This window comes from Maniola jurtina, chromosome 19 (assembly GCF_905333055.1).
Source record: "Maniola jurtina chromosome 19, ilManJurt1.1, whole genome shotgun sequence".
Taxonomy (NCBI): Eukaryota; Metazoa; Arthropoda; class Insecta; order Lepidoptera; family Nymphalidae; genus Maniola; species Maniola jurtina.
Window position 1 is genome coordinate 12,476,893 of NC_060047.1, and position 27,188 is coordinate 12,504,080.

Genomic DNA, 27,188 nt, shown 5'->3' on the forward strand with positions numbered 1-27,188 from the left:
GATAAAGGTTATCAAATGAATTCGGTGAAAATAACGATAGTGTCCATCAACTTCGTGATCAAATTAGTTTGGTTCAAGTATTAATCAACTATTTAGGGTTGTCAGTTTACCGCAAAATATTTTTTTTTTTTGAAAAAAAAAATACGGTACGTTTTTTAGGGTGACCATGATTTATGCAACTTATGGACATGATGATTATTATTTTATTAAATAGAAAAAAAATCCGTGTTCCTAGTATTTAAATTAAAACAAGTGTAAATTAAAAATTTATAACACCCCCGACGATCCAAAGTATTTGAGTTTTCCAAAACATCATTTTCAAATAAATAATTATGTATTTAGGCAACGTCCATCTTGACAGCTTGACATTTGTCTATTGACATAAAATTATGAACCTAACGGTTATCTATGTGGTTATGTGGGCGTGGGTTCGTATCCCACTTCTGACACCATATTTCATTGGTGTGTTACAAATAAAAGATGGATGCTCTTGGATTTGATTTTATTTCCATTCACACGACACAGACAGACATTGTATCAAGACAGCGATAGGTGACAAGTGACAAGTATGTGACAAGTGACAGATGACGTTAGGATATTACACAGACTAATACAATACCGTAACACTAACCTTCTTTTCTACAAGAAAACTAGAAAAGAGCTGATAACTCTTAAACGGCTGAACCAATTTTTTTAGATTATAGCTAAGAACACTCTCGATCAAGCCACCTTTCAAACAAAAAAAACTAAATTAAAATCGGTTCATTCGTTTAGGCGCTACGATGCCACAGACAGATACACAGATACACAGATACACAGACACACAGATACACAGATACACAGATACACACGTCAAACTTATAACACCCCTCTTTTTGGGTCGGGGGTTAAAAAATGCTTAGTATACAATGAAAAACTTTTTAATAGCAATAATAGCATGTACCCATTCTTAATTATGTGATGTTTTTAATTTTATTTAGTTTTAATATCATTTCTGATTGTTAAATGATAATAAAACCAACATCTCTTTTTCTCTACTACAATTCAGCTAAGTATAATATGTAATAATACTAAGTATGTCATGCATGCCTGTTTGTGTGTGTACGCAAAAATGCTGAATTTTTTAGATGAAAGTTTGACATTTCAAGAGCATAACTAATCTATCTTTGATCAGAATCCCTTGACCGAAAGCCGAACAAAGCCGAGGGCTTACTTTTGGGTAAGGTCTGACGAAATCACAAACACAATCTTTATGATAAATTATTATACTTTTATTTCATATTTAAATTTATTAACTTTTACATTTGTGTCAAATAAATGTTGTTCCTCTTACGTTAGTATATTTCCGAATGTCGTCGTTTTAAAACCACTCTTACAGGTAACCTCTCCACGTTTATTAGCCACTCCCCTTTTTATCTTATCGTTATCGGCCAATCCAAATTGTACAATGAATAAACTTAGTGACTAATATACAAATCATCAAGCTCGTTTCACAAATCATCTAAGTAATAAAGATGTTTTCATCTTATATATTGATTACAAATATTATCCTTTATTATGCTACAATTCATCAACTAAAAACTATAAGAATTTTATATACAGTACGTTTATCGATCAGATGTTGAACAACTTCAGCCAATCAATGACGCCTTCTAATATGATGTTATGATTTGTTATGATTTGAGTGGCGCCAACTATGTTTTATAGATAATTAATATGGGCCAAGCTTACAGCTCGGCCATCCTGTTTTAAGCGAGTCTCATCGCTTTTAAAAAAAAATTAAAACCAAAATGACAAAGACTTAGTTCAACAAAACAAAAAAAAAATTAAGATAGTAATTAATTAAATTAATATTCTTGCTAACTTAACTAGAAGGAATATACAGTTTTATTGATACATTGGTATTGATTATGATTGCAACTTAATTTTAGAGCACTCGCAGCAACCCTTTCCATCCGATATAATTAGAAAATAGCAGATAAACTCAATTCAATTCCAAACTATTTACCCTCGCAACTTTACCTGCCAGTCTACAGTAGCACTCAAATTTAGCCTTTAATCTAAAATTCATTTTTCTGTTCTCTTCCGCTAATATTAAAATAAAAAGATGCAGACACTCTAAATTTATAAATAATTTTTCAAAAATCATAAAGATATCAAAAATTGCGAGACCAGTAGCAACTAAAGGAGGCCTCAATTTAATCAAAGAAGGTAGGTATATGCATAAAGTCCGAAGCATCAATTGTAACTCACAAGCCAATATTTTACAGGAACACTCAATAGAGATTTGGGGATGAGCATGTAAAACTAATTACTAAAAACTACTTTAAAGGGTTTCAAGTATCTCAAAATAAATTGTTAAAAGTTCTTTTCCAACTAGACTCTCCTTCCCACTTAAGAATTATATAAGAAAACTGATGAACTATATTATATAAGTCAATTATACAAATTCAAAATATGTCTATTTGTTAGGAAAATACTATTAAAGTCCGTACATACACGCATCACTTTAAAGCTAAATCTCATAAATATGGTACACAAAACGAACATACCTATTATGCTACAATTACATAAAGCTAGGACTAATTATGGTATGTAAACTACCTAGCTCTACTACATAATGTACTTGCCGAAACTCATACTGGAGGAAAAATCTTTTACAAAGTTTAAAGTTTAATCAAACAGTGTCAAACACCATAGATATCTTAGCTAGATGTAGGTATAGTTTGTTAACGAATATAACGTGTTTTGACTTTTTATATTATTGTATAGTCACCATACCTTTAAAGATTATGTTTTCTTCTATATTTATATTTAGAATCGGGAGCGATTCTTAATATGAATATGTGTAAGTGAACTTCTTGTCCTTTTGATAAAATAAACTCTCTAAACTTAAAGTTAATCGCCGCCAGTTCTCGATTTAAATCACAAAACATTTTCATACACTTTCAACGCAATAGTTTTACGCACATATTTTCTTCTTCCCTTCTTATTGGAAAATCGCGGATTCCGAGCCTTGGCGCGTCTCTCTTCTACCGGGATACATATGTGATTGTCCTTATTTCCCTCCAGATCCAAATTTTTAATGACCCTTATCCTAGGGTTCTTTCCCTCCAGATCCAAATTTTTAATGACCCTTATCCTAGGGTCTACCTCCTTCCTCCTATAGGACTTTTTGTCCATAGCCCGTAACCTCGGGGCTTTCCTTCCTTGGGACTTTGTGTCCCTGACCCATACCTAGTTTTGGGTCTTTCTTTTCCTCATTTATTCATTTCCAACATCCTTGGATCCTGCAAACATAAAACACTTTGAGTAGACCGTTCATTTAATTTTGTTTCATAAGCATCCATCATAATACAATCCGACCTAAGAGAAGTAATTTTACTTGGTAACCTAGAAAACCTATTATCATTATTATAATTTAGTTTTCTCCAGTTCCGTACCCCTCGAAGGGTGCCTACGAGACCCTATTTTCTAAACCTCTGCTCTCCGTCCGTCTGTCCGTCTGCACGTGCGTCACGGCCTGAACCGTGAACGGCGTATCGTGAACCGTGATAGTTAGAGAGTTGAAAGGAACGTGATTACGGATGTATGAAAATCCTATGCCTGGTTGCTTCCAATTCAAACTTTTTCTTTTAATGCAGATTACGCTTCCCATATTTCTTACAATTACCTATTGTTTTCCTAGCAAAATCCACATTCTGAAGTATTAATGGACAATGTTAAACAAACGCCAGGGTACAGTAGTTGCGTCACTTGTGCCTCCTAACCATATAATATCTACATGCAAAAAGAATCTTTGATTTATAATTTCACATGATACTTATATATTTTATTTTAGCCATAATATGCACCATATGGCGTACTTTGTCGTTTCGAGTAACATAAGCAGAACTACCAAATTCGACCCTGGGAACGACACAGTCGCGACTCGCCGCCGAATGATACCTATTAGTTTATCATTAATTCCTTTTCATAGAGAAAAGCGATATCAACATAATAGCAGGAAAAAAAATGAAATAAATATTCCGTTCGATACATCTCTATTCTCTACGACATCAAGATCTCTATCACAAGCTGATCGATTATAAAGATTAGAAGAAAGTAGGTACCTTATACATTATTTTATATGTTAACCGTAATGACCCGCATCTGTTCGATTTTCCTTTATTCGTTTCGTAAAAGATTCGTCCTCGTACGTCCATCATCATCATCATCGTCATCTACATCGTCATCATCATAAGGTCACTGTTGAACATAAACCTTCCCTAGTAAGCACCACACGTACTGTCCTCAGCCTTCCTCATTCAACCCCTGGTTCCTATTGATACAAACCACTAAACCCCCCCCATCAAATGTGTACCTATCTACATCCATCCATCATACCCAAATGCCGTGCTGGTTGATGTGATGAGCGACAAAGTGTTAACCTCTTCAATACGTCATGGAACTGTAGGAATAGCCATGGAAGACCTCCAAACCGAACGTTGATATTTTGTGTAAGTGGTCCCACGAGTCAAAAAAAATATTCTTGTCCATAAAGGAACAAGCCACGATATAGATTCTTCTATCGGAACTTAAATATTCCAATCACTGCATGTATTCCAACTAATCAGTTTGCTACTGTATATTTGAAGTTGATAATAAATAAAAATGTTAGCTTAATTAAATTCCTATGATAATTCGATTTTTGGTGCATCAACCAGCTTCACCTATTATGTAAAATTAAATATATATATTTTTTTTTTAAATTACCGGCTGTACATTTTAAACTAACCTAAGCAAAATATACTTTCTTACTAATAACTTAATCTTAAAAATTTTCAAGAGGATCCTTCCGCCTCAAATTAACTCAATGATAAAAATGAACAGGAAACTTTAAATGTTGTAAAATCCAGCCAATGCTTCGTACCTTGCCTTATTAATCCAATAGGTACTTCTTTGGATTTTGTCAAAACAAAATACTTTTACTTGTTGAGTGTATAATAAATAAATAATGTAATAAATCAATTAACTGTTAAAGCTAATAACTTTTACAGAAAGCGAACCTCATGATATCTCTTATGAGTTTTAAGCGTAAAATTACCACGCCGAAAACAAAACATGAGCTGACAGTATTCTTATTTGATATACGTAATCCAGTAATACTATATCTATCTACATAATTCGTAAATATGTATGTATAGTTTGTAAGTTACTATTTCACTTTATGCTGTTTCAATGCTTTAAGTTATTATTTTTATCTTTGTCTCATTTTTTTAGTTTAGCCTCATTCTATTTTTAAACTTACTATTTCGCTATAATATTTACAAGTAACCTCATCGAAGACTACACGGTCTTCTGATAACCCAACAAGCATTTATCCAACAGCTATCGCTTTCACCCGAACGGAGGTTCCCTGAAATATACTGAGATAACAATACCTAGTCGACACATGGATGTACAAGAGCGGCAACAAGCTATGACCTCCTCTAGTCATAACTATATCTTTATGATTGTAACATTTCAAACAGTGAAAGTATGTATAAACGATTTCGTCCATAGGACATGCGCTCTAAAGAATGTTAATATAATTATCAGCAACTAAAAGCTTGAAGAAACTAATAGGTACAACTTGTCTTTGAAGTATGAAAATATGCACATTTATCAAGTATACCAGTCCATCAAACATTAAAGTACGCATTTATAAAATGATAACTCACTTATTAATCAAGATAACTACCTGTTTATCAAACCTACCCTACCAAATATAAATAACTACTCACCAAATGTAATACTTTATAACTTAAGTAAAAATATGAAACAAATGTGCATCAACCACATACATACACTCTTCAAATTCATCCATTTATCAAAATGTTATATAATATAACCATTCACCAAATCCATTATATACTTAGTTCATTAAATAGTTTAGTCAAACTTTACTCCACTTGCCACGATTGCAAATTTTCCAAAATAATCAGCCGCAAACATTGCAGCTCATCTCACTTGATAATGCATCCCTCCCTCAGAAAAACAGGCATTAGGAATGTCTTTCCAAGACGCGCGAGAGACAGCCACCGTGGCTTTTCGCGAGATTTAATCCAAATTGAACTAATGCCTAAATAAATGATTTAATTAGAGGGCGATTGCTTTTGCAACCTCTAACCGTCCAATCAAACACCGAAAGTATTCAATAATCCGAGACGTAAATAAAAACCCGTCAGAACACCGTATTTATAAAAACAGAGACAAGAAAAAGATTCCTCCTCGCAATAGATCGCGTGACATCCAACAAGTGAATTATCGACTTTATTACACAACTTATCCTCAACATGTTTTACATCATTTCCTACAATTGAAATCTTTCTATTTTAAATACCCTAACTACAACTTCATAATCCAACCAAAAATCAAACTAGATTTATCCCTCGGTCCCACATCTTTAATGCTTTTTTTTTCTGTTTGGGTAACTAAAACAAAAAAAAATATATACTCATGTTATAAAACGTTGTCAAAGCTTTCCTGAACGCGCTAAATAAGCAAAAACATAAAATCAGGCGAAATGCCAGACCAGCCGAAAACCCTTCAATGCTTAATCATCCTAAAAAAAAAATTATGATCAATATTCATATTATTATCATGAGATACTACCGGCGCTCCTAAGCGAAATTTATAAGGCACCGCATTTCGATTTTATCAAATAGACTGATCAATTTCGAGAGCACAACAAACGTGGTTTCCTGAGAGTTTTGTTAACTAAATGCATATCGAAACTGAACTATCGCGAAGCGAGTCAAGCGAGCGTGAATTTTTTTTAAAATATATTTCTGGGATAATGTCATGCCACAAACGCGAGCGTAGTGCAAAGATATTTGCCTAAAATTTCTTGCGTACAACAAAGAAAATAGTATTTTGGTAGTAGGTACTTATTATCGCGCCCTGCCCTAAGGGCAGTACTGTAGGTATATTACCATTAAAAAAAAACTTACTCTAATTTTAATAGAACATTTGCCAGGAATTTAACCCGCCAAGCGATGTTATTCCAATAAAAACAAAATCATATTGCATTTAAATGCGGCAGTACACAGTTAATTGCGTGAATACAGGTAAAAAAAAACCCCGCTGCCCATATACTATACCTACCTACTACTCGTAGTACTCAAATTATTGTGCCAGTATTAAAAGTAAATTAGCTGTTATCTAGCGTGGTAGACTACGGCCTAAACCCTTCTCATTCTGTGAGGAGACACTTGTTGCTCAGTAGTGGGCCGGCCATGGGTTGTTCATGGTGAGCTGTTATCAGCAAAGTTATGTTTGAAACTCAAACATTACGCGTTTCAAGTGGTAAAAATAGATAAATGAAAACATTTCTCCTCACTTTTGTAAAAAAAAACACTTATTTATGCACCCCGTATTTAAAACTATCTGACTACCTACCTACCATAATTTTAAATTTAGTTAAAGAATAACCAGATAAGATAAACCTACTTTTACACCCATTTTAGGATTTATATTTCTCAAAATGCTCAATTTATTAACCCTGGTCACTATTACTTTATTACAACGGATCACCTTCATTTTTATCAATTAACATTTTATATCCCCAATCACTCAGTAACCATTACAAGTAGAGGCGGATTATTTCACTGGCAGGCGTAAAACGAAAAGCTATTTCATGTAACTTTTTCTACCTTATCCCAAAGCGGTTTACAAAAAATAATAATTTCACAAAACAACATTCAAGATGCCCAATGAGTGCTGTGTGATAATATCGCGTCACTGTGTGCTAGAAAAAGGAAAACATCTATCTATACAATGAATGCAGCAAACGATTGAACCTAAATCCAGAAATTCACCTTCCGTAAAACAAAACCACTAGGTATGTGAAAATAAATCCCTATCGTAACTCTTAACCAAACTAATTCGGCACACGATTACAAGTGTGAAGATTGAAATACCACGTTCCGTGAGATATTCACCTGTGAAATCATTTAATGAGAAATAAAACCCCGGCAGGACATAGTAGATACATCCTGAAAACTACTTAAAAGTAACAATAACGCCCATCATTAAGTAAACCACACTTTTTATATTGTTTAACACTATGTTCACTATCTATTCCATTGTACCCACGATACAGGATAACCTAGTGCGGGTACCACCAGACACAGGAAAATTGTACAAGACTGTATTTTGTAAATAAACATTTTTCATTTTTCATTGTAAAATAAGCCTTCTAAATACCTCAATGTTATTTAAACCACAATTTGAAGGTCGATCGCATTTGTATAACCAATATACAAGATGAATTATAAACATGTGGGTAATTCTAGGTATCATAACGTTATATAATTTCCATTCCAACTCGGAGCAAAGCTTTTTAACAAAATGATAACTAAATGTAGAACAAACAAAACGAAAACCCACACAAATAAAAATAAAAAAAAATTACCATTAATAGCTATCAATAAAAATAAAATCATGGAAAGATCCTACCCGTTTATCCAGAAATCCTTTGATGCCATGACTAGGTACTTTGATATATTGAGGCCCAAATATTGGCCTTGTGCTCCAAAATGTCTGTGGTCTACTAGACCTCCACTTCTTTCTCGTTCCTCTGTATATTTCCACTTGTTTCTCTGAGTCGTGAGCGTGACAAGAAAATATTATATTTTCTTGATGTCCCTCTTCTGACCTTTTGGGTAAGGTCTGACGAAATCACAAACACAATCTTTATGATAAATTATTATACTTTTATTTCATATTTAAATTTATTAACTTTTACATTTGTGTCAAATAAATGTTGTTCCTCTTACGTTAGTATATTTCCGAATGTCGTCGTTTTAAAACCACTCTTACAGGTAACCTCTCCACGTTTATTAGCCACTCCCCTTTTTATCTTATCGTTATCGGCCAATCCAAATTGTACAATGAATAAACTTAGTGACTAATATACAAATCATCAAGCTCGTTTCACAAATCATCTAAGTAATAAAGATGTTTTCATCTTATATATTGATTACAAATATTATCCTTTATTATGCTACAATTCATCAACTAAAAACTATAAGAATTTTATATACAGTACGTTTATCGATCAGATGTTGAACAACTTCAGCCAATCAATGACGCCTTCTAATATGATGTTATGATTTGTTATGATTTGAGTGGCGCCAACTATGTTTTATAGATAATTAATATGGGCCAAGCTTACATTACGTAGTAAACTACATTGTAGTAAACACGGGTTTTCGTAAGTGTGTCGCCATCGATACGTCACTGTCCTTAATTATAGGGCGTGGGTAGCTGCCTATTTGTCCATCGAATTTACGATCTCATTGTCCACTTCACTGGACTGTATTGACTTTCCAATTTCATGATTATTTTATGTAGGTATTCAGTGTCACAAATACAAGACATAGCTAATAAACCAACTCAGGATCCTTAATTGCTCAGCATTCAAATCATAGTTAATTCGCTTATGTCTACAAGCTCGGAAGAGCCAATTCTGAACTGTGTTTAGTTACATTATTTTGATATATTGTATTATTGTTTATCTCATAATAGTATCATTATTATATGAAAATTTGAACGTTTATAACATTAAAATGAAATTCACAAAATTAATTAGGTAAGTACTTCGTTAAAACTAATAATGATAAATTGTTAACTTCAACGAAGAGCTAGTAATATTATTTTAGTAATATAATGGTACAAAAACATCAAAATAACCACTCAATTTTGTCAGTTATTGTTAGCAAAACTGTATTTCCAGTCCATGTTTATATTAACTACCTAGTTCTGTTGTATTCGTGAACACACGAGCTCAGAATAATGATGCGATTCAAAAACCAATACAGGGCGCTGATTCTCTATCATGAACTGTAATCACATTTTCACACGAAACGTGGAACAGTGGAATATTAGGTACGGGTTATGGTGTTTTTTTATGTTGACGGGGATGTAGAATAATTTGAGGGTTAAAATTGAACCAAGTTTCAAGTTATACCCATTCATGAACATTATTAGGCTTTTTTTAAGTATTTCGGCTTTCAATTAAAAAAAAAAACTAAAATTTCCATTTGACCGAAATCGGGGTGGTTAATTCATAAACTAATATATTCTAAAGAAAAAAACCATTCGGCTCAAAGCACAATATAGGTGTTATACAAATATCATTTCTCTTGCAAAGTGCAGAATCATTAAAAGAGCCGTAAGAACGAGAAGAAAAGTCCATTCATGGTTTAGAATTTATGATGAAAATCTCGGGTCATTCTATTTTAAGCTTGTTCCTCAGCCGGGTGACGCAATGTTTTATCATTCCACTGCCTCCCTAGCCCGGTGCAAGGTTACATGATAAGAGGACCACTATGAAAGCTTAAGTGATATATAATTATTAATGCCTAGCTGATGCCCGCGACTTCGTCCACCTGGATTTAAGTTTTCAAAGATCCCGTTACAAATTTCTTAATTTCTACCTCACAATAATATCAATAAGAATCTCCTGTGCATTTCATGCTTCTAGACCCACCGATTTTAGCAGTCAGTCAGTAAATGTCAGTCTGTTTATTTAGTAAAATTTATATTGCTTAAAATTGTACTAATAGTGGTAAATTAAATTTTGTCACGATTAATTGTCAAAGATAGTAATGTGCAAAATTTAATCTCCACAATAATTGATCATTTATCAATTGAATTCAATTTAAATTAAAATGATATAAAATTAAGATTTATCCTAGGCTATTAATGTCAAAAATTATCCATATTATATCAGTATAAATCACGTTTATTATTATTATAATCGATTTGTAGATCTACGTGGAGCCTCATTAATTAGAACTACATAGCTATATTGGTTTTTTAGAATAAATAAGTCATTTCTTATTCAACATAAATCATAGATATTTTTAAAAGAAACATTATTTTATTAATTACATATTACTTATCTGAGTTTTTAAACTAAATATACATTTCACATCATTTACCTACTTTCGTCTGAATAAACATAATACATGATATAATCATACAGTTATATTAAAACGTTATTTTCAGGGTACATTATTTTATTCGAAGGATCTTACGTATATTTAAAAATAATCAAGCATATACTATCATTTGTGGGTGCTATACCACTGCATACCTACTGTACCTAATCGAAAAATGTACTTAATCAAGAAACGTTTAAAAATAAATATATATATTGTAAGTAACTACTTTTTAAGCAACTTTCCTAAAATAGCAAAAACCGCATCCTGCTAATGCCGTGCCTAATTACTTTGCGCGATTTCAAGTGTGCTCGCAACATTAAAATATGTGCTAGGAAACACAAACACTCATTTCGTATTCAAACAGCTGTTTAGGCGCTCACAAACTATGCTTCATACACAAAATATTGGCATATATAACACCAAAGCTCGGTATATAAAACATAACGTGAATACGAGGGATTAAATATCCAAAAATATATCGTATATAATTAAAAATATACAAGTCAAAATGCCACGCGACCGACGTTTTAAGGCAGGTTATTGAGGCGCGGTTGTGTGCGCTTTCACGGAGGTTCGCGTAGTGACTGGAGGAGTGAGGATTGACTGTACCTCAAAGCCTGTATAACCGCCCGATACCAAGTGCCACATACGGCTTGGCCCACGATAAAAATTGACCCGACGTTCGTCACGTCAACAATAGATGCAAATATACTCATTATAACGCCTTGTATGCATAGGTTCCTATTGTTGGTTAGAGTCTAGAGTTAATCTCTGTTTAATCACGCCATTTGGTTTATTACTTCAAGGTTAAAAGATAAGTAAGCGCTTAGAACAATAACACCTACGATATAAATGGCACATGATAAAAATATAAATTTATAATTTATAATTGGCCTGCGTATGGCTCTACTACCATCAAAAGAGTGGTAGGTACCTATTTACATATTTTACATACAAATTAATCTTCTTATATATTATAAAAATCAATGTTTGTATGTTTGTGTTCTATAATAGGCGGCTAAACCGACGATCAGTGTAGTATGTGACCCACGGCACTTGATGCACAGATATATATATTGTAACGCACCTTAGAATTAGGAGTTAGTATCAGTAAAGCACGCAAACCACTAACAACTCTTTTATTTGGGCCTCCAACATTACATGGCGACCCTGCCAGTCGGTGTGCGCGCGCCTCCACCATGTAATTTTTTTAACGGTGTCCAGTTTAAGTCAATTTGTATTTTGTAACACAATAATTTTTTTTCTTATTGTATTGACTGCATTATTTGACCTGACTCGACTTTAATTCTCGACTTTACTAGTAGAGCGACTTCGCATAATCTAACTGTAAAATGTGTTTTTTCCAGCTTATTTTTTTTAGAAAATACATAATATAGGATCGCAAGGCCAGATTATACCCAGATTGTACATGCTGTAATAAATGTGTTGGTCCAGCGTTAGCAGTAATTTCGGTATGTGATTTTGACTAAGTACTAATTTTTCCCCGATATTATTTTGTTTTAGGTATCTTTTAACTTAAAGCGATGCTTTAAGAATTCGCGATCTTATTGGTTAATTTCTTGAATTCGATTAAGTAATTTATGTGAGAAGTTTATTATAAATCGAAAATCGGTGATTTTCTTTGTGAGTGAATTTTCAGGAAGTATAGATTACAGTTATTAAGTTTTCTCATATTTACCTATAGTTTGTTTAACATTAAAACGTATCAAGAGTAACTTATTTATGAAAGAAACATAGATTTCATTTATTTCACAAAGATCAAATGTCATGGAAGGAAAGTAATGTTTTGATAGCAGTAAAATGTTCCGATTAGTTAAGAGTAGAGGTAACACCTTACTCGTATTTTACGTTTTATTAAAAGCTGATTTTAAATAATAATCATTACTTAGGTATGATATTAGGTATCAAGAATTTCGTGATGCAATCCAATGTGAATATGACGCCGATGACCAAAGTAAATAGGTCATATCAAATACAAAAGAAACGCTGATACGCACATTTTCGTCTTGTATTACAATACTATAATTGCCATTGAATTCAAAAACAATAGGTAGGTACCCGAACAATGATAAAATGTATCTAATTGATAACTAAGCAACTTAATTGTTTTCCGATTTGTTTTGATTTCATAACTTAGCGATATTGTCGAGTATCTTCATATGAAAGGTTTTGGCAAATAAAAATATGTGACGTATTGAACATCGTTGATGATGAATGATAGCAGGATATATGCAAGGATATATGTCGATTTATAGACTCGTGACTCGTGACTACTTGAACACTATTTAGGAGTTCTCATGGATTTTACGTATAAATTTTTTTTGCATAATGGATGCAAGGCGCATCGAAGGAATGTAATGATTTGTTTCAGATTTGAATTATGAGAATGGTTAACTTTTTTTTGCAGAAGATGTAAGGGTTTGTTTTAAATATGAAGTGTATTGAAAGAGTGTATGATTTCTTCAGGAATTGAATGATGAGAATAGTTATTTTTTTTTAGCAGAAGACGTTGGGGTTTGCTTTATTTGAAGAGAATGTAAGGTTTGGTTTGGTAAGCATATGCGATAGGAATTAAAAGATAGGAAGAGATTATAAAGTATAATATAAATGTGAGGATAAGAAGTGATGTGAGTTACCGGCCCATCTCTTGATCATGTTGTACGCTAGTTCGTCTGCGTGAAAGACTGGAGCAAAAGGTACCATAGTAATGAAAATAATATATAAATAAATGAAGTAATGGCATTTTGGGAATGGTATTATGGAAATGGAAATGATTTGGGAACGGTGTAAAATATTTGTGAAAGTATATGGTATGAAAATTATTGAAGATAGGTAGTGTTATTAGATAACACATGGCAAGATTTTTTTTTTGTGAAAGGAATGGGAAAGTGTCAATAAGTTTATCGATTTTAGCTTTACTATTGTGGACGGATTGATCACCCGAACATCATGGTACAGTTAATAATCGTTACAACTAATTTTTTTTTACAAGTTGTTGTGTTTGGAATGTATACTCGCCTTTTATCTCGATCATGCTGTACAGTAGTTGTCTGCGTGAGAGTAATTGTGCATAGGAGTATAAATAAATAATAAATGAAAATATGAAGTAAAAGGTTAACCTAAAGTGGTTAAGAATATAAATGAAATAATAATAATATGATGAAAGGAATTTATGCCATAATAATAATTATGATGAGAATAAGTTGAATATATAATGAACAATATGACTTATGTAATAGAATAGCGCGCGCGCACACGGATAGACACGGTTAGTGGAGAAATCGAAAAAGGATTTTGACTGATTGACTTATTAAAATGCTGCTTGGCCAACAGCATTTGACGAACAATGAATTGAATTGAAAATACCTCTCGGACTTGACAGATTTTATTGTTTTTCTGGATGTTTTTCTGTGTATTTTTTTACTTTGTGTATTTTTTACTTTATTTTTTTATTGTGTATAGGCTAAAAAAAAAAAAATTGTTTTACTTTTAATTTTTTTTTTTTTCAAGTGCCCTGGGAGGTGTAGTATGTGACCCACGGCACTTGATGCACAGATATATATATTGTAACGCACCTTAGAATTAGGAGTTAGTATCAGTAAAGCACGCAAACCACTAACAACTCTTTTATTTGGGCCTCCAACATTACATCAGATTGTTATGAAACTTTGGTAGGGAGTTCTGAGGGCGCCCGAGATGGTTCCTGCATCAAAAAAACTAAATATATATGAATAAAAAAAAACATGTTTGTTTACGGCATTGCAACGCATGCCGGGTACAGCTAGTGACCTATAAATAACATATTTGCGAAATGGCATTTATTTTCCTACTAGTGACTTCGTCTGCGTGCATTTAGGTTTTCAAAACTTCGTGGGAACTGTTCGAGTTTTCGGGATAATAAAAAGCCTATGTCAAGTCCGGGATGCAACCTGCAGGCTCTCTTTGTACTAAAGTTCGTCCGTGGCATGTGGAGCTAAGTCCAGCTGTAGACATAGCAGTAGGTTAACGATGAGGATGATGATTAAGACTAAATTGTTATATTCTCTTAAATCGTTAAGAATTTATTGTAAAGCGTGTAAAAGTTTCGAAAACCCTGACTGCGGTTTGCACTTTGTACGGCATCTTTTTCAGACCGCACATTAAAGCGCATAAAATGACACTTGCGCCATCAAGTTGAATCCAGTGACGTATCAAAGTCAAAGTCAAAATCATTTATTCAAAGTAGGTACTATTATACTCCTTTTGATGGTCGGAATTGTTATATTTGTACGATATAGTAGTTATCATTTACCAAAATCGGTAGAGCCGTTGAGTAGTTACGAGCGGACATACACACAGGTCAAACACATTACCCTCCTCTTGGTCTTCGCCGCAGTCGGACTGAAAGGAAAAATCCGCAAGCCGAGACATAGTTTTAGTGATTCATTATGTGTGTAACATTTTGTTTACACAATGTACAATTAGTCCACAATACACTGCACGTGGAAATATACACCCATCTATTGTATAATATGTATATATACCTACGCTTGAGTATGGGTGCGCTGATACAAATATTGATTTCTGGCTAAATGGTGATTCCTGATATAGCTGTATCAGATTTCTGAGAACTAATAAAGGCTTCGCTTGAAATTATAATATAACCATAAGTAAATCATTCTACATAATTATTACATAATATTATGCAGTTATTTATTGCATTTTTCTCATAATCCATACTAATAGTGATAAATACTTATCCATACTTCCAAATTATCCAGACTTTCATACTAATATCGAAAATACTAATTTCGACATAATTGAAAAGTATGTCAGACAGACCTACTTGCTGTCACGTCTGTTTGCTAGCTTTTCAAGTTACAAAGATAGCTTGCATCCAAGGTAGGACATAGGCTAGGTACTTTTTGTCCCGTAAAATCAGAGTTCTCACGGGATTAAAAATCTAAATCTACGTGGACGAAGTCGCGGGCATCACCTAGTTATATTGTAAATAAACTTAGATAAGATTATAATATTAATAGACGACTGATATCTATTGATCAAGAAAACTGTACTAATTATTTTTAAACAAGTGATATCACTATCTAGGTAAATTCTCCATCAACAATAGATTATTATTTATTTACTATAGATATACAAAATAACTGTTTAAGATTAAAAATACAGTAGGAATATTCTATTAACTTACTATTAACTTTATTATTATTCCCTATTATTAATAGTCCTTATTATAATTTTAAACAAGATCGTCACCCTTCACAAAGAGTATTGCAAAACCTTGTGTATGCAGACTCATAATTTCGACAACCCACACGTGCCTTCGATAGCTCAGTTGGTAGAGCGGTGGACTGTAGAGGTTTGAACATTGTCATCCATAGGTCGCTGGTTCAAATCCGGCTCGAAGGATTCTTTTTGTCTTTTAAAGATTTAATTACTTTTTACTCTCACGTAAATCTCGCTAATCTCAATAAAGATTAATCAATAAAAATACAAGCGATATATTTTTTGTAAAAATTTTAACTAAGAACCCAGGTTCTTTCACCTGTAGAAAAAAAAATTGCTTTATTTTAACGGATAGGTAAACTGCCAAAGACTTACGAAAGCTTCATAAACCACAGCCATCCACAGCCTTAGGTACCTACTTTCAAATAATCCAATGAAAAAACAGCAATCTAAAATCTAAATTAAAAAAAACTTACGGCGGTTCATTTTATGTTCATTTCTGTCTTTTATTCGGAATCCTTCACTCGAAATGAAACGTCTATCAAAATGAGCGTGAAACGAAAACAAAATTTTACTGAATAAACCAAAGATCATTGAATGATCTGTGGAATCAATCGTCGTATCACCATTCCCATGTTTCGACGAGGAAGAATTACTTTTCGTTCACCGTCTTCGCACGGGTAGTTATTACAATTTTTGCAAGGATCTCCAATTTTTTGAAAATAAAATGTAGTCTTTTATCACTCAGGAATAATAAAGCATTCTACTGGTGAGAGAATTTTCAAAATCAGTTAAGTAGTTTCAGAGATTACTTCCAACAAACAAACTTACGAACTTTACCTCTTTAAAAATAATATTAGTGTATATAAAAAACATATTAATCATAGACTTACGGGCATCATCAAAAAACGAGTCAGTGATGATTAGTGGCGAGCGAGACCCATCCTGAACGCCTCTCGACGACATTGTACTTGTAGCACTTTATCACTTTTTAGTTCAAAAACATAGATCTTCAAAAACTACTCGTAATAAGTACCTAGGTATAAATAATATGATATAACACACTTTAGTCCCAACATTTAACAAACTTTAAATCTGTACTTAATCTAAAATAATAATTAAGTACCTATAGAGATTTTATCTTGGGTCAATTTGTACACCTATGAATAATTTTAAGATCCCAAGTATTCAATTGTGACCTGAATTTAGTTTTTGCAACCACAGTCCACACCTCCAGAATGACTGTTCAAATTCCTCACATAAAGATTCACAAAATTAGTACACTATTATTAAACAAAAACATTGCAAGTTCCCTTCACGGTAAATATAATACAAATTAGGTAAAATGCAGTTATTTTACAAAAATAATGCACTACGTAACGTCTCACCGCTATAATAACAAAACTGATCAATTTGCAGTGAGCTGGTGTTACTGAAGACTTGATGATAAAAGCGACAGAAAGTGATTGATGGTGATAACGCGTCTTATGGACCCTACATTAAGGAACATGGACGGATTTAAGTAGTTTAATTTGTGTAATGGAGTAGATGAAACAGTTGGTAGGTTTCTTATCGACGATAGGTTATTGACTGCGGCTTTCATCTGCTTACCACCTGATCAAGGCCGGATTAGGCCTATATAAATAGGCCTCCAAGACAACGCAAACCTTGAGGCTCCCAGCCTCTCTCCACTTTACAATCGAATAAAGTATAGAGTTAATTATTTTGTGAATTTCACGTCTTTTAAATAAACCTGAAATATTTTGCGAAGTTTCCCGAAAAATTGAATGGGTATGAAATATCAATTGATAGAAAGTTCGAAGCGTGTTCAGTATTTCTATACTTTTCAGAGCGATAAGTTTCATAGCAAAGTTTAAAATGTCTCATCTCTCATCTCAAATGACCCCAAAAAAACGCTGGGCTCTACATTGCCTGTGGTGGACAATCCAGGACTGCGTCTTGACATTTACCGTATGAACCTCGGAATGGTTGGCACTCTGTAGTCTGCATTAACACAGCAAAAATACTATGAATTCAGCCAATGGCAACGATTGCGATTACGAATGATGACTATCACGACTTCCGTGCTAACTCTAGGGTTGCATCGGAACTTTGACGCAGTGAATATCGAAATACTTCCTACAGGGTGACTCTATCGCGATATGGCTGAAGTTGTAGTCTAATCCGATGAAAGTTTCGTTTCCGGGCCCAACGCCACCCAGTTTATAGTTCCGTTTAATACCCCCACGCAAGGCTGTGATCGCCTATCGCCCCACATTCCACAACCAGAGATATATAAGTAGGTATATTTTTATTATAGCACGAAAGCCTTGAACTCGATACTAGCCCAACCGAACGAAAACCTAAAACAAGACTGCAGGCTTAGAGGGCCTTACCAGGAAAGCGTTTTTTATGCGCCGCACCCGTAAGGAAGCCTGCCTCGAAGCTGACGGGCTTCTTACCATAATATAGAGCTGGCCTCATAGCCTGGAATGCGGGCACTAGCCCATGTCACGTGTGCCCTAGGGCATAATATCTCCCAGCTACCCTTAAGTTTTGGGTGCAGGTAGTGCCTCAGTGGTCTGATTGCAGAGTAACGAGGAGTCACCGGACCTTTGTGTTCCGTCGTCAACAGTGGGAACTTAGGAAGTTTTTTGTCGGTAGGAGTCCGACATAACCAATGTGCTCCCGTGGTCGGTGGTATTCATGATGGATTTTCCTCACGAAAAAAGGCACGGTTTGTGAAGAAGTGGTAATTGGTGAGTAGGTAAAAGTGGAGCAGGTACCTACTTACTTGTCTTTTGAAGGTCTGACTGCAATTGGCGGGTCAGCCAAAAGAAAGTCTTTCTTAAAGAGCGTCACCTAACGAAACCTGGTAGGTACATCTACTTAGTCACTTCCCGCCACCCTCTTTATATCGTCAGTTAATCGTGCTAGAGGCTCATCTTCCACACTACACTTGCAACTACGACAAGCATGGCCAGCCTCTTGCTGGCAATTTTGAGGTTATAATCATTTTTATATCCTAAGAATGCGTTCTTGCATTATATTTGTGCACTATAATTAATTTAGAGGACGTCCGTTCGCAGACCGTTAACATCAACATCGTAAAAAATATTTTGAAAAGGAAATTTAAAATTAAACTCAGACTTTTCTGTGAAATTTATGCTTATGCTTCGCGCTCGCGAGTCGGGATGCAGAGAGCTATATTTAGAGGAAGGTCACGGAATTAAGAGCAACAGCACTTCTGTTTATTTCATCTTTTGTAGCAGCGCGCCACGTGGCGGTTCAGATATAGAATTTTGTTTGTGTATAGAAATTAAAAATACGAAGTTCATGAAACTCTAATAGTCTTGTGCATAGTGGAATACTCAGAATAATTGTTATAGGTAGAGTTCGACGATTATAAGGGGTTGGGGTGGGATACAATATCTCGCTTCCGGGATAGCAGGGTCTTCTCAAGATGATCCTTCCTCCTCAATTGGAATACAATTAGGTGCATGCACCTATAATGAAGTTAGAATAATAAGTAGACATACATATCTACCAAAAAATTACAACAAATGATTAAGTACTTTTGGCTGAAGAGGCTAGTTCCCAGATTTCCAATGTATGTATGTATGTCAGTATGACACTGACAACAACGAGGCATCTGCTTATTCATCTAAGATCTGATCAGCCATGAAACGTCAGCAAGTGTGCCACATGCTCCACGCATGTCTGAGTCAGGCAAACCCGGTTCCCGCGCCAAGTTACCTCGCTACTACTGCGTACCTCATCTTATAGTGACAATGCTCCCAGGTGAATAAAGACAAGCGTTCATTGCTCAAGTATGCAGATTTCCTTAGGTACACTGTTTTCCTTCACCGTCAAAGCAAGTGATATTTAATTGCATAGGTGTTATAGCTTTGAAAAGTTAGAGGTGCATGCCTGGAATCGAACCTCCGACCCTCCCGAAAAGGAGCCCGATGTCTTAACCACTATGCTATCACAACTTTTTTTTGGAAGTATGGATATTTTTAGACCCGCCCCGGTTTTGCATGGGCGCTTAAAATAAAATACAGCTTATGTCACTCGGAAAGAATGTAGGTAGCTTTCTATTGGTGAAAGAATTTTCAAAATCGCTTCAGTAGTTCCAGAGATTACTATCTACAAACGAACTTACAAACTTTACCTCTTTATAAATTTAGTATAGATTTATGTACACAAATTAACCGTTGACTGCGATATCACCTGATGGTAAGTGATAACTCTAAATACAGTCTAAGATGGATGGCTAATTTGGTGCCGTTGTGTTCTTGGGCTTATACCCGATGAAACAGTAGACCGTAGTTATTTATGATTTATCTCTGTTGATGTCTAGCACTCGAAGCCGAAACGTTGCCAACTGCCACCCGGGTTGATTATGAACCATCGGAAAACAATTAATTTGTCTCTGACACAAAGATTAAGATAGATATCCGATGGTATTTTAAACTTGGCTACCGTTTATCTTTTAGGGGCATCACACTAATATTATAAAGGAGAAAGTTTGTATGTGTGTGTTTGTGTGTGTGTATGTTTGTTACTCCTTCACGCTAAAACTACAGGACGGATTGGGCTGAAATTTAGAATGGAGATAGATTATACCCTGGATTAGCACATAGGCTACTTTTCATCCCGGAAAATCAAAGAGTTCCCACGGGAATTTTAAAAAACCTACATCCACGCGAACGAAGTCGCGGGTATCAGCTAGTCTTTGATAAATGTAACATTTTAAAGACGGCTATTTTTAACGGCCACATTTGAATAGAGATTAATACGTATATGAATCAGAAATGAAGAGATTCGCAGACGAATTAGAGTAACCGACATAGCTCGAGTTGCGAAGCTGAAGTGGAAATTGGTAGGGCACATAGTTCGAAGAACCGATAGACGTTGGGGTCCCAAGATGCTAGAATGGACCTCACTTCCAAAACCGTTGCGTTGGCAGACCTGGGGTCTTACTACCACCCCTTAGGGTAATAATCTATACTAATCTATACTTACTAATAAATAAAATTGGAGTGTCAGTCTGTAATTTCGAAATAACTACCTCATATTAAGCTCATATGGTTATTTGAACGATACCAACACTGAACCACACGTTTTTAAAATTTTTGTCTGTCTGTCTGTCTGTTTGAAAAGGCTAATCTTCGGAACGGCTGGACCGATTTTGACGGGGTTTTCACAGACAAGTAGAGAATTGACCAGGGAGTAACATAGGCTACTTTTTTAACCGACTTTCAAAAAGGGAGTTGTGTTTTTCTACCTATGTACATCGAAATCTCCGAGATTTCTGAACCGATTTGCGTCATTTCTTTTTTAATCGATAGAGGAACTTCGCGACATTGTTTTATAAAAAATTTGGAGTCCAACTCCTCAATCCTGATGCTGCAGGGGATCTGACCAATCCACGCGGGCGAAGCTGGGGGCATCAGCTAGTGTTTCAATATTGTTTTGACATATTCATACAAAGATTGTATGAAAATCTCAAAAAAATATTGAAATATTATTGTAGGGCCCCTGCTACTATGTGGACAGATGACATCAAACGAGGTGCAAGGAGCCGCTGTATTTAGGAGGCGCGCGGCGCAATACCGCGGCACAAGAGACCTATGACCTGCAGTGGAAACACCATAATCACCATCAAACCCCATAGGATTATTAAAGATGTTATTTTTATGTTTTACTGTTTCTGCATATGTGAACAGGCACGGAAACTGCGCTGATTTTCGCAAGGCATATCTATATAAATCACTTACATGTACAAGTATTTTCAGCGATAGTAGCTGCCAACACCTGACCGTTTGGGCACGCCGCGCCAGCCGCTCGCACTACGCTTCTGAAGAGTCAAAGACCTATCCTACTAATATTATAAACGCGAGTTTGTATGTGTTTGGATTGTTTCATGCAAAAAACTACTGGACGGATTTGGCTGATTGGAATGGAGATACATAGATTATACCTGATATTAACGCATGTCTATCCCCTGTGTATTAATTTCGTGCAACGCGGTTCAACCGATGCGTTGTGGAAAGCTAGCAGACAAGACAGACAAACATACTTTGCCATTTATAGAGTAGATTAGTAAAAAGTAGATTAACGCAAGCGAAGCGAGCACGTTTGAGATTTTAACAATTAGCAAATCAAGAATGGTTTCTACGATCTACCAGCCCTTCTACCTCCAGAGTTCAGATATCTACAAATTCAAATTCAAATTATTTTTATTCAATTAAACTTTTACAAGTGCTTTTGAATCGTCAAAATAATCTATCACTGGTTCGGAATGCTGTTCCTACCGAGAAGAACCAGCAAGAAACTCGGCGGTTGCTCTTTTCAAATGTACAATTTACAACCTACCTAGGAAGCTGTAATTTTTTGTCTCGTAGGTACCTTTGTAGCTCAAAAAAAAGTCGCATGGTCGGGGTCCGAAACTTCGAACCCGGGCACAAACCTATAACTTTTCGGAGATAACTAGGTACCTATGTATGTGTGTTTTAAGCACATAGATAATTTATCACTTGCTTTAACGGTGAAGGTAAACCGTCGCCGTCGTGAGGAAACCAGCATACCTGGGAGCTCTCCGTAATGCTGTCAAAGGTGTGTGAAGTTTGCCAATGATGATGATGATGGTATGACGTAGCTCAATAGACATAACTTTCAGCTATTTCAGTCAACATGCAACGTACACAACTATTAGAGGATTTATAGTTTATCGGTGTAATTAGTAACACCGCGCTGCATCAGATAACGACGTTAGATGACGCAATACCTTAGCTCTCCACAACTGAATGTATGGCATAGTGGGAATGATTTCAGTCAACAAATAATCATGATACATCGCTAACAACTGTGCAGGTTACATTAGTACATACGCGCTACCAAATTAACCGCGGGAACTTGCAATCAAAACTCACGATCAAAATCTTTAAATGGTTTTTTTCAACACTTTCACGGATAACACAATGTTTATTGTCCTGAAGATTATTTGAGACGTTGTTTCAGTAGTGTTTAGAGGCGAACTGCGCGCGCGCAGCGATCGTCGTAAATATAAACACAGTTTCAGTGTGCAGAACAATGAAAGTTCTACGTCCTATTGGCGATTTGTCATGTCATGGCGGTACGGAGTCATGCCGTGAGAATTTGAGATGGTTTACACTTGATTAGCGTACAGGCAACGTTTCATACTTTTTTTAATTTAGACGAAAATATTAAGTAACTACAATAAAACTTAAAGCTACGAGTAGCTGTACAAATCATGCCTGCGTAGTCAAGAATACTGGCTGCATTACCACGCTAGACAGCCAGGCTGATCCGTTGCGCAAAAAGTAAGCCAGCCCTTCTGTCACCCGATGAGGCTATTAATCGCGGTGAAATGTCTCGTAAAAAGTTTTTTGCACTGGCCCCAGGGCTCTTCAGGGTATCCACGGCAAACGGAACAAAAAATATGTAGAGAGGCATTCTTAGTCTTTTAGGGTTCCGTATTACTGGAGAAAAAAGGAACCTTTACAGAATCACTAATTCGTTGTCTATCTGTCTGTCTGTCAAGACCCGTCAAGAAAATGAAAACCTATAGGGCCCTTCCCGTTGATCAAGAGGCATGAAATTTGGCAGGGAGCAATGTCTTATAATTATAGCACAAGTCAAGGGAAAAATTCGAAAACTGTGAATTTGTGGTTACATCACCAAAAAAATAGAAAGTGTTATTTATTGAGCGATGGTACGGATCGTTCTGCGTACGAGTTTGATTCGCACTTGACCTTTTTTTTTTTGAATTTTCATCTAATTTTGAGAATTCCATAGTTTTTAATCGACTTTCAAAAAAGAGGAGGTTCGGCGTGGTATGTCATAGATATTATTAAGTAGGTTCTTAATAAAGGACTCTAGAAGTAAGTTCTATTTAAAGGTCTTTGTGCTATGTAAAATTTAATGTGAACAGAAAACCTATCGAAGTGCGAATCAGACCTCGCTCTTTAAGGGATCCGTATATAATTATGAAAACATGTTTTGTGTGTATGAAATATTTCATTTCCGAGCCAGACGTCGCAACAAACCGTGTAAGAAAAACCCTCTGAACTATGATAAATTAAATTTTATCACAAAGGTGTAAATTACGATATTTTATCAGCGTATCAGATATTATTCAAAAGATAAAGTTAGTACCTAGGTAGGTATCTAGGTTAGATAGGCACCTTCATGACTGGCTGCTACATGTCAAAATATTTTGAGCTAAGACGATACCGACCTAACTTACCCCAAAGTAGATACCTACCTATCAAGTAGATAGATATTTCATGTTATTGATGGGACATTCTATGTTAGGTTCGTAATTCGTATATCTAGGTATACCTAATTTTCGTATAGCTGCAGGTAGGTACTGGTAGGTAAGTACTATGTATCTACTTATTATGTAGGCCTATGGTCAGCTGTTCTCACAGCCGGGGATATCGATCTTCTATTACCCGATTGAGAGGAAACGCTATTTCTGACCCCCTGTTAGTTCGGAGACCATAACCTTTCATAGATAGTCGGTTTATACAAAATATGGTGGCTGGGGAGAAAAGTGAGACATATTGCTAACTACGGGAATATTCCAATAGGTACATACCTACCTACGTTTTAAACGTGAAGACTGAAGTGCTGAAACTATCGAAAATGATTGGCATTCTAATCAAAATAGGCCTACCTGCTTGATCGTGTACTCTTGTGCCGGTCATAGTACGATAGTATCTCTAAAACAATTTTTTCGTTTAGTTTAGATGCCTATATTTTTTTTTGTGAAAAATGCACGAAAAAATGAAAACATTTTAAAAATTATACATAAAATAGCTAGAGTACAGTAAAGAGTACCTTATTCCGATATTTATTACCTACACTGCATCCAGTATAAATAAAACAGCATAATCACAGAATTAGGTTACAAAACAGCTTATGGATGAAAAACATACCTGAATAGTTACATAGTTACCTAGTTACAATGTTATGGTGACAACTTATTGTAATAACAGCTAACCATTAACTAACTTAAACACAAGAAAGCAAATGCAATACTAACCTATTCTCTTGTTGAGATGTGGAGTGTTCCTTCCCGGCTCCTCTTCCTCAATATCCATGTCGAAGGAAAACGGAAAACTCTTGGTTGATCCTACAAACCCGGCGGCCATAACAATAATATCTTTCGCAACGTAACGTAAACAACCGTCCGCAATGCGTTAGAAGCCGATACTAGCGTGAACAGTCTATATAATCTACCTACCTATAGGTATGTAAGTGTGCTGGAGGGAAACGAATAAACGATACGGCGCGGCGGCGCACGCCGCTGCCTGGGAAGGATTTTATATTTTACTAGCTGATGCCCGCAGCTTCGCCCGCGTGGATTGGTCAGATCCCCTGCAGCATCAGGATTGAGGAGTTGAAATCCAAATTTTTTATGAAACAATGTCGCAAAGTTCCTCTATCGATTAAAAAAGAAATGACGCAAATCGGTTCAGAAATCTCGGAGATTTCGGTGTACATAGGTAGAAAAACACAACTCCCTTTTTGAAAGTCGGTTAAAAAAGTAGCCTATGTTACTCCCTGGTCAATTCTCTACTTGTCTGTGAAAATCCCGTCAAAATCGGTTCAGCCGTTCCGAAGATTAGCCTTTTCAAACAGACAGACAGACAGACAGACAAAAATTTTAAAAACGTGTGATTCCGTTATGGTATCGTTCAAATAACCATATGACCTTAATATGCGGTAGTTATTTCGATATTACAGACAGACACTCCAATTTTATTTATTAGTATAGATACTAGAGGATGCCCGCGAATTCGTCCGCGTGGCTTTAGGTTTTTAAAGATCCCGTGGGAACTCTTTGATTTTCCGGGATAAAAAGTAGCCTATGTCCGTCCCCGGGATATAAGCTAACCCTGTACCAAATTTCATCAGAATCGGTTAAACTGTTGGGCCGTGAAAAGGTAGCAGACAGACAGACAGACACTTTCGCAATGGATGTACCTACATGAACGTTGAACGATAAAGTATAAATGAGCGTTTCATAAAACTTGGTTCCGTATAGTTATCGCCATCATTATCAACAAGTAACAGTCATCGCCGACTCACTAGCTGAACACAGATCTCTCAGAATGAAAAGCGTTTTGTCATATTATTGCAGTTTCTTGCTGGTTCTTCTCGGTAGGAACTAGGAACGGCATTCCGAACCAGTGGTAAATTATTTTGACCATTCAAAAGACGACATTATCTATAAAATATAGTATACCTATTTAGGTAGGTACTTGAAAAATTAATTAGTATTTTCAATTTTCAAAGTAATATAATGTGAAGGATTATTTAAATGATACGAAAGCTTGAGAATGAGTTGCCAATCAGCTTTGATAGTTCTAATATGTATAAGTGAAAATTTAACAATTCTGATCATCCAAAGGAGTACAAATTGTACCTACCTACTTTGAATAAATGATTTTGACTTTAACTTTGGAGTATCACATAAAATGGCTTTACCTGAGTAAAGCCATTTGACATAACATATTATAGTACAGTGGGGCCACTAAAAATTGTGAAATAAAAAATTTTCAAAAGAAAAATAAGACCGACTTCAAAAACCACAAACACTAAAAAGTAATAAATAATTTTTGTTTAGCTACACGTGTAAACTTGGACACGCTTGGATTTCTAATTTTTTTTTTATAATATGCTCGCTCGACTTCATACCTTAGGTACATTACACGTGTAGTAGCTAAACAAAAATTATTTGTTACCTTTTGGCTTTTAGTGTTTGTGGTTTTTATTTTTCTTTTGAAATTTTTTCTATAAGTACCTGATTTTTATTTATGATTTATTGTGCAAATTGTCGAAAAAATATCAGAGTACGGAACCCTCGGTGCGAGTCTGACTCGCACTTGACCAGTTTTTTCCTTTTGTGGTACAGACTCCTAATAAAACACTTTG

The 27,188-nt window shown here is 35.2% G+C and overlaps 1 protein-coding gene, 1 long non-coding RNA gene and 1 other non-coding gene across 14 annotated transcripts in view; 1 reads left to right on the plus strand and 2 right to left on the minus strand.

The window, feature by feature from the left end:
- The window catches only part of LOC123874936 (AMP deaminase 2), a 45,981-nt gene extending 20,504 nt beyond the window's left edge, over positions 1-25,477 (minus strand). For 2 of the 7 annotated variants that reach the window (XM_045920515.1, XM_045920516.1), the window contains exon 1: positions 25,294-25,476. In XM_045920515.1, the coding sequence (XP_045776471.1) occupies positions 25,294-25,402 (109 nt within the window). In that variant the 5' untranslated portion in view covers positions 25,403-25,476. Of the gene's footprint in view, positions 1-11,473; positions 11,558-17,110; positions 17,260-23,155; positions 23,281-25,293 lie in introns of those variants that run through there. The other 5 variants (XM_045920513.1, XM_045920510.1, XM_045920514.1 and 2 more) reach the window with 5 other exon arrangements.
- Trnay-gua lies at positions 16,312-16,400 on the plus strand. Its single transcript is given in 2 exon segments — positions 16,312-16,348; positions 16,365-16,400. It is a non-coding gene; the product is annotated as a tRNA-Tyr (tRNA).
- LOC123874969 lies at positions 17,433-23,244 on the minus strand. 6 transcript variants are annotated; one of them, XR_006798040.1, is made up of 2 exons: positions 23,114-23,244; positions 17,433-17,500 (listed from the first exon to the last, which is right to left on the minus strand). It is a non-coding gene; the product is annotated as an uncharacterized LOC123874969 (long non-coding RNA). The 6 variants fall into 6 exon arrangements; XR_006798042.1 differs by having other exon boundaries at positions 17,433-17,459; positions 23,114-23,237; XR_006798041.1 differs by having other exon boundaries at positions 17,433-17,471; positions 23,114-23,226.
- Positions 25,478-27,188: the final 1,711 nt, after the last annotated feature.